Genomic DNA, 9,030 nt, shown 5'->3' with positions numbered 1-9,030 from the left:
TTGTCATCTACCAGTCTCACTACACTTTGTCTGGTTTCTTTGATATGGTTTTTATGATGTATTATGAATAAAATTGTATTTTATGGGATTCTATGGCTACAGAGGTACTGTACGTCATCCAGAGGTGTGGTGCCCCAACTCTCTGGTAAGGAGGGGATACTATTCAGAACCCTAACACTAGCACCCAACACCAGGCCAGGGAGGGATTAGGTAGAAAGTGTGGGTGGAGAGTGAGGAGTTGTCATGGGAGACAGGAGGGAGGAGTCAGTGAGTTGGTGAGGAGAAGTGGAGCAGAGCAGACGTGTGGGTCTGAAACTCCTGACAGTCTGAGTGAGAGGTTGGAAGTTGGAGCAGGGGACTGGAGCTGTGAGGAGCTCATCCCAGGATGGGGGAGAGAGAGAGAGAGAACAGAAGAAAGAAAGGAGAGAAGCTCCCAGAGGGAACAAAGGGGGTCTTAGGGGCACGGGAAGTGTGAAAAACACCCATGGTGCCCGCATCCACGCTGACCATCGCCAGATGGAGGGACCAGGTCACAGTTGTGGGAACCAGCCCCTGATCTAATGGAGGAACTACAGATCCCAGCTAGGAACCCGGAGGCTGTTGTTAATGCAAGTGCAACGGCCACATGCACATCTATTTCACCGAAAAGGTAGACACAGAGGGCCCAGGGGACAATGAGGACGTCACCTGACAAGACCCGCGACTACCGGCTTGGGACACTGGGTGTGAAGCACAGGGCAGGAGAGGCGAGAACCAGCACAGAGAGTCAGCCAGGAAAAGGCATACTAAGGGGGTTCTGGACAAGTGCCCCAAGTTACTGGAGAGTTGCCTGGACCACTGACCTGGAGGACACAGCACCCTGGCTGGGGACTAACATCTGAACTGTGAGTAAAACGTGAAGACTGCATCTTGCTGTGTACTCTCCCTTTATTGCTCCATTCACTCTGCACTACATCCATTATGACCATCTTTCACATCATAAGTGCCCTGGGGCTAAGCTCTACCTATGGAGAGCAGAACCATCTCAGCTGCATCACCATCAGCCCCAGCGGTCTCTTTAAGTATCGTCGGCTATCCCTGGCCGAATACCACAGGTGACATCACGATTCACGAACAATACCCCAATCTCCCCATAAACTTTATTTCCCATGTCCCTCATCCCTTTTATTGCACGCCCAGGGCCACGGACTGGGTCACCGCTGCTGTCACCACCCCTTTAAGAACCGTCCGACCTGGTTCCGAGTACCCCACGGCCCTAGCGGGTGTCACATTGACAACATGCAATCACATTTATACATGAAACTTTATTGAAATTTTTTTTCCTCTTAATACAGTATATTGCAATCATCATTTTATACAGTCTAGCAATGTTTACTTACAATTGCTCATTTTCCTTTTCTACCCAGCTAATTCTTCTCTTTTCCATTAGCTCTATATCACGTGATGTAGAATTGTAGTTCTAATGATGACTCATGCGGGGAAGAGAGGCTTCCTGTTTCTACATAGAGCTTAGAAGGATTCAGCTAGTCTGTTTTTACTCATGTGATGTCATAGACCTCACAACTGACGTATGCCAACTTAATGCACTCTACAGAACTGACATATACTACTACACTACTGAAGTATACCACTATATTATAAAATTCATACCAGAAAACACTAGATCAATTCCAATATAGAGTCACTTGTGGTGGGTTCACTGTTTAGGTACATCAGGGGCTCTTGAAATGTGACATGACGCCTGCAGACAATTCCATCAAAATCTGCATTCCAAAATGCATACCTCTTGAAGCTCATCAAGAGAATGCCAAGAGTGTGCAAAGCAGTCATCAAAGCAAAAGGTGGCTACTTTGAAGAACCTAGAATATAAGACATAATTTCAGTTGTTTCACACTTTTTTGTTAAGTATGTAATTCCACATGTGTTAATTCATAGTTTTGATGCCTTCAGTGTGAACTTATAATTTTCATAGTCATGAAAATACAGAAAAATCTTTAAATGAGAAGGTGTGTCCAAACTTTTGGTCTGTACTGTATGTGGTATCAGCATACTCAGGAGAAATTACACAACAATTTTTGGTGTCAATTTTCTCCTGTTACACTTGTGAAAATAAAAAAATCGGGGGCTAAAATAACAATTTTGTTGAAAAAATGTGGATTTTTTTATTTTTACGGCTCAATATTAATATTGTTTCTAAAATGAGGTCACTTGTGGGGGAGGTTTTCACTGTTTAGGCACATGAGGGGCTCTCCAAACATAACATGGCATCCGCTCTCAATTTCATCCAATTTTTCCAGGTGCTCCTTCCCTTCTAAGCTCTGCTGTGCACTCAAACAGTAGTTATCCCCCACATATGGCGTATCGGCATAGTCAGGAGAAATTGCACAACAAACTGCATGGTTAATTATCCCCTGATACCCTTGTGAAAATAAAAAAAAAATAGGTTTAAATAAAATTTCTGTGAAAAAAGTTAAATTGTTAATTTTATCCTTCCACAATGCTTCAGTTCCTGCGAAGCACCTGAAGGGTTAATAAACTTATTGAATGTGGTTTTGAGCACCATTGGGGTACAGCTTTAAGAATGGTATCACATTTGGGTATTTTATGTCATATAGGCCCCTCAAAGTCACTTCAAATGTGATGCGGTCGCTAAAAAAAATGGCTATGTAAATTTTGTTAGAAAAATGAGAAATCGCTGGTCAACTTTTACCCCTTCTATCTTCCTAACGAGAAAAAAAATTATCTTTCAAAAATTGTTCTGATGTAAAGTAGACCTGTGGGAAATGTTATTTATTAGCTATTTTGTGTGCCATAGCTTTCTGGTTTAAGGGTGTAAAAATTGAAATTTTCTAAATTTTTTGGCAAATTTTATTTATTTTTTTCACAAATAAACACAAGTCATATCAAACAAATTTTACCACTGTCATTAAGTTCAGTATGTCGCAAAAAAAAACAATCTCAGAATCAGCGGGATCCGATGAAGCGTTCCAGAGTTAGTAGCTCATAAAGTGACAGTGGTCAGAATTGTAAAAATGGGCTTGATCGGGAAGGTGAAAACAGGCTTGGGGGGAGGGGGTGAAGGGGTTAATGTTATGGCTGATCGATATACGTTTTCATTGTCTGCTAGGAACAGTGAGACAAATCTATTGAATCGCTCCTCCCTTGTGCTCTATTATTGGAGGGTCCATGTGCCACTGAATGTGAGATTTGTCAGCCCCAGCTGTCAGCCGCGCTTCACACTGCAGCCTGACCCTCAGCCTGTGCTTGTGAAGCCATGGCATCAAGTGAGGACGATGGCTCTGTAGAAGAGAAGGAAAACTCCAAGAAAAAGCCCATCGGAGCTGTGGCCACAGTATGGCTCACCTTTTACAACATTGCCATGACTGCGGGGTACGTACCAGCCCCTTACATTCCTCCCCTTATTCTTGCCTTAGAATCATGCGGACACTTTCTTATAAGCTGTATAAAGTTTTTTTTTAGTAAATATTTATAATATTCTCTAATTTGTTATATTTTTATAACTTCGTCTTCTGCGGCTTGTAGGGAAATTCTACTAAGTGTTTTATGGATATTATATCATTTTTTTAAGGGTTAGATCGAATCATGCCTTAAAGAAAAAAAGTTTGTTTTTGACTTGCAAAGCTTTATTGACAAAGTCTTTTCTTGTTTGTTTTTTTTGGGGGGGACCCAAAGGTAAAGAAAGCAATGGTGAACGGATAGCAGTGTGTTCGCTGCCCGTCCTAAGTTGCATTTCCTAATACGGGTCATTACAGCAGCTGCGTCAACCTACTGCCGGTCTGTGAGGTTAAGTATAGCCCGAGAAGCCAGTAGGCGGGGAAAGTGCTTCCCTCGGCACATTTTACTGTAATAGAAGCATGTATCCCCTTAACATAGTTGTACGTTCACAGCGTATTAATGCTAAAATAAGAGGCGGCTTTACGTCCTGCTCGCTGACGAGAGGTCCATCGCTTTTTCATTTATCGGAAGGGTTAATAGTATATGTAGATTTTATTTACGGTACAGTCATTGGAAGAATCTGATAGACATTTTCATGGTTAGCACATGGGCATTAAAACATGTAGAATGTAATTCCTTCAATTTAGCATCAGAAAATCTGGGCTAGGGCTGACCCACCGGATGGTCCTCCAATGGGTCCAGACATAATGGTTGCCAAAGGTTCAGCAGACAACAATTCCACTTGGAACAGACTAGTTGGACTCATGGCCGTGGCACTTGGACAGGTGTCAGCAACCTGTGCCACTTCAGCCACTTAAGGGGTTTTCCTGTTTTGAAACACCCCTCTTCCCTGGCTGCCGTTTGTTCAAAGCACCACTTTAGCGTTTTGAAATTTTTTTTCCAGCCTGGTGTGGTGCTACTAATCAAAGGTCCCTGACCCTCGTATTATGCTTAACCGTCATCTTCTTCACTTTTATCAGCGCCACTTCAGTCTCTCAATGCAAACTTGTGACCGCAGCTTCTGACTTACCAGAAGCTGGAAGTAACGACCACAAGCTTTCAATGTAACGACGCAGTCAGATGGCCATAAAAACACAGACGATGATCACATTGAATGATCGGACTGGCCGGCGGTTCTCCTCACCCGAGCGCGACACCATGTATTTCTATGCAGCCGTCATGCTCAGGTCAGGAGAGCCGCCGTCCAGTCCGTGCACTGCGATGCGATCGTCATCCGTCTGACTGCACCCTATGTCTATAAAAGCCGGAACAAGGCTCTCATAGACAGACTTCCATTGAAAAGTGACCTCCGGTTCATCCAGCAAACAGTTCGCAGTTCCAGTGCTGAGTCAATATCTCTGCTGATGGCATCTGTTATCGTCTGCAGTGCTCACATCATACGGTTAAAGAAGCTGAGCTCACTGATTGGCTGCAGTGCTGTGGACGTGACGTCAGCGCTGCAGGCAATAACAGGAGCAGTGGCGGAGTCTCAGTGTCGGACCTGGGGAGGGTGAGTAAAGCTCAGCAGCTGGGGGACAGAGGTTTTCCAAAACAGGATAACCCTTAACTGCAAATCCCAGCATGTCCTGAGAGTCTTCAACTAATTTCACAACAGCTGGAGTACCGCAGGATACTGAACCCTAAATTACCTAAATTAGGGCCCAATTTTTTTGGCCAGATTCACGCATTCATGCACTCAGACCATGACGCACAGAGTAGCCGGGTGTCTCCTGATGCAACTTGTCAATCTCATTTATGTCTCTGAGACCAGGGCCGGACTGGAAATTCTGGCAAATGTCAGAAGGGCCTATCTTGTCGTGGGCCGTCTTGTCTGCTTTGTTGTTAACAGAATCAGTGTTCTCAAGACACCCATACAAAGAGTTTTGACAAAGCACAAAGTTGCTGACTCCGTCACTTGCCCCAGCAGCCACTGGTATCATTGGAAATATTGGTCTTGTAGTAAATCTTCCTTTCCTCCATCCAGGGTAATATTAGTAATATATCCCATCTGGTGCTTGGGGACGGGGACAACATGGGCCTGTGTGATTTCAAATGCCAGTACTGAATTTCAGCACCAGTCCGTTTGAGACTATTGAGTTCGGGTCCAGAGACCCATGACCAGTTTGTGCCTCAAAGTTGTGCTCAGATCGAGAAACACGGATTTGTGAATCCAGCAGTATGTGATGAGTTACACATAATCTATTAGACCATAACTGATTATAGGGTTGACCATATGATTTTTTACTTAATAAAATATCCCCCCCAAAAAAATCATAATAAAAAAATAAATTAAAAACCATGATAAGTCACAAAGAAAAAGAGTAATACATGTTTACAGCTCAGATACGTATGTGAACATATCAACTGCGTCTACTATGCATCTATCATAATTGTAATCATCAGCATCAGTTTCTCAGCTCCCCCCCACCCCCAAAAAAACTAGGATACATACTTTTTTTTTTCTGTGAACACTAGGAAAAAAAAGTACATTTTATTTTCCTTGACTCTGGACGATATGTCCTATGTATGCAATGATTCAACTACAAGTGATGTGCACATGTTCAGTATTTGGAGGGTAGACCTTAAAAATCATTTTGTCTGGTGGGTCAGAAGAACGTCAGCCAATACTGGTTTTAACCAGGAAATTGTGTCCTATATTATCTGGTGCTATTTTCTGTTATCCAATGTTAGGATATAGTGGTTTTTATTTTTAATATCATGCCCTGTATTCTCATGGAAGGTGATGCGTGCGATTGGTGGCTATTATGGACCCGTGTGGTCATGGTCTTCTGATTTAGATCTCGTAGACCTAAATCTTGGTTGGAGCAAAGGTTTAAAGTTTTCCCACAAAGTGTACTTATCATCACCACTGGAGAGTCCATACTAGGCCCCCAACCAGTCACTAAAATGGAGGTTCTCCTCACCACAGTCATGAGGGGGTGAGGAGGACCCCAATGGTTGTAGGAGTTTGAAAGGAGCAACTTAATTCCAAAAATCTGGGATTAATGGAGACTCCCTATTCTTAGTGATCACTGGTGGGCAGTTTTGTACTTTTTGGTAACTTTTTTTTTAAAATTTGACAGTCATTTATGGTTTTAAGTTGATTTTAGACTTTTGACCCTTGGATTTAAAGGGAACAACTTCAAGAATTGACTTGTTATGTTTTGTTTAGTACAAGGCATCTGTGAATACCTGGCCCATTAATTAGTGTTATTGAGTCATTCATAGGGATCTAGGAGCCGTAAGGAGAGCTTTACCCCTTCAACCTGATTAAGATTTATTCCAAATTTCCTTGAATTCTCACGGACATTGCAGTTTCATCAATATCAACCCTTATTTGAGATACAGGAACCTGCTATAACATTTCATTTTTTGTAATGAGGCTGGCCTTGCAATCAGCTTTTATCACATGGGGCATTTCCTTTGCGGCAGCAACTTTGGAAGAAACCTATCATTATATGCCAGCCATTAGAATTAATGGAAGATCACCAGTACACCAGAAGGAGAGATGCTCTTAGGAAGTGACTCTCTACTTTGAATGGCAGAATGGGGTCTTAATCAAGAGACACCCTTCAGTTACATCCATATGCCTTATCAGAGCCTTTAAGAAGGGGTTGACCTCTGAAGACCTCATTCACATGGTCATTTTCAGGATCTGTATCACAAGGAAGTATCCTCTTTTAGATGTTTAACTTAAAGGTGGTTTCTCGAGGAAGTATTGTAAAGAGTGTGTACGGATCTAAACGACAGACCCAAAAGGGTTTTAGGTACTACCAGATGGGGCAAGAGGTAATGGTGTATACATGAGCCCTGAAAGTGAAGGACCTATTTATAAGGTGGGCTACAACTGGCTTCAGACTATTGTGTTGACTTTTCCATGTTACCCATAATTTCTTCTGATATATGGTTCATTCAGGAATTGTAATTACTAACTCAAATTGCTGTTGATACATGTTTTACCTTATTATTGTATGCAGTCATGGTATATATCACTACAAGATGGCACTGCTATAAAGGAAAGGACCTGTAGGAGATGATAAAAGGGAGCTGGCAGCAGGGAGTGAGCCCATGTGTGGCTGTGGTCCCTCTATAATTCAGGAAAAAAGACAGCTAAATCTGAGACGTGGAGTCGGACAAATGAGGAAACTCAGAGGAGTCTAAGACGAGAAGCTATGAGAGCTACAGAGAGACACGATAGTGGTTAAATGATTGTAGCATGCCAAACCAGCCTCTTCAAGGAGGACAAGCTGCAATATGCAAGAAAGATTTGTGAATTATATTAGTTGGGGTGGAGAGGACTTTAGGTTTGTGATATCTTGGCAAGTATTTTTCTCTGGTCATGCTCTTCCTGTGTAGAGTGTGTGGTAAAACCACATGAGGTGCTGGAAGAACCTGTTGTTGAGGGCAGAAGGCCTGAGCTTGTCCATCGATGGCTGCCTGATAGCTGGAGCAAGTGATGGTGTGCCTAAATGGAAGATTGCATGGTGGATTAATGAGGTTGAGATGAGAACCTAGAGTGCCAGAGTGGAACCCCATAGCAATGTCGAAGTGAGGCATGGAATTGGAGTCACTAATTGGGAGAAAGTGACTTGCAGACTTAAGGGATTTCCTTCCACAGAGAGCCAGTGACCAGCGTATAGTGTGAGGCTGAGTTCCAGTCCCGTAAAACTGTGGTTATTTACTGGCGCAAGCTATAAGAGATTAGCCCATCAGATTCTTTTAGAAGTGCCAAGTGATTGAAGAGCACTTACCCATCTGAGCGCATCTGCGTAATTTCAGAAGTGGCCATCCTTCACATTTGTAGACCAAGATACACGTTTCTTATGATAATCGCTGATTTATAAGGGATATTGGGAATATAACCAAAAGGGAATCAAGAGTTGGATTTTCCTACCAGATGCAATAGTTATTCCCCAAAGGTCAGCATAGGACAATATTTGGAGTTGTCTTTGGAGCCAGTTACGTGAAGCCAAGCAAGACGGAAAGAGCGCCGTCCGCCAAATGAGCTTTCAACTAACAGCCATTGAGGGTATACAGTTGACTTTCGAGGATGATTTAGAATTGATCTCTTAGATCTTCTTGATGCTTCTTGTGTGCACAACAACAAGGTTTACAATACATTTATGTGCACATGTTCTGCATAGTGTAACAACTCTGCTGGCATCACGGCATGGCCTCGCATTTCTCACACTATCTTACCCACTGCTCCAGGTCATGATGTGGTTTCTGTTTCTTGCCAGCTCCATGTTCTGTGTCTCTGCTCTCTGCATGCTTCATGGTTCTGTGTATAGAGGGGCGGCGCCTGAACTCTCTGGTTCTTATAGGAATCAGGTGTATCTGTCCAATCTGTTCCTGACCAATTGTCAAGAGGCCTCCAGTATATAGTGCAGCTCCACCCAGTGTTCTGGGCCTGTGCAATGTGTTAGCTCAGTTAGTGTCTTGCTTCTGAGTTTGCCTGGCCTTTCTCTGAGTTACTCCCTCTCTGGAGGATTCTCTGTGTTATTTCCTTGGTCTTGTTGTCCGCCCACCAGGAGGCAGTATATCCTGGTCCCAGTGTCTTTGTCCTTGTGTCTT

General features: G+C 43.1%; 1 protein-coding gene across 1 annotated transcript in view; it reads left to right on the top strand.

The window, feature by feature from the left end:
- Window positions 1-3,231: 3,231 nt before the first annotated feature.
- HACD1 (3-hydroxyacyl-CoA dehydratase 1) overlaps window positions 3,232-9,030 on the top strand; it is a 69,288-nt gene continuing 63,489 nt past the window's right edge. Inside the window, exon 1 of the mRNA XM_077271817.1 lies at window positions 3,232-3,390. Within this exon, the coding sequence (XP_077127932.1) occupies window positions 3,275-3,390 (116 nt within the window). The 5' untranslated portion in view covers window positions 3,232-3,274. The remainder of the gene's footprint in view (window positions 3,391-9,030) is intronic.

The sequence above is a fragment of the Ranitomeya variabilis genome, chromosome 6 (genome assembly GCF_051348905.1).
Source record: "Ranitomeya variabilis isolate aRanVar5 chromosome 6, aRanVar5.hap1, whole genome shotgun sequence".
NCBI classification, from domain to species: Eukaryota; Metazoa; Chordata; class Amphibia; order Anura; family Dendrobatidae; genus Ranitomeya; species Ranitomeya variabilis.
Note: the sequence above shows the minus strand (reverse complement) of the source record. Positions and strands in the feature narration are given on the sequence as shown.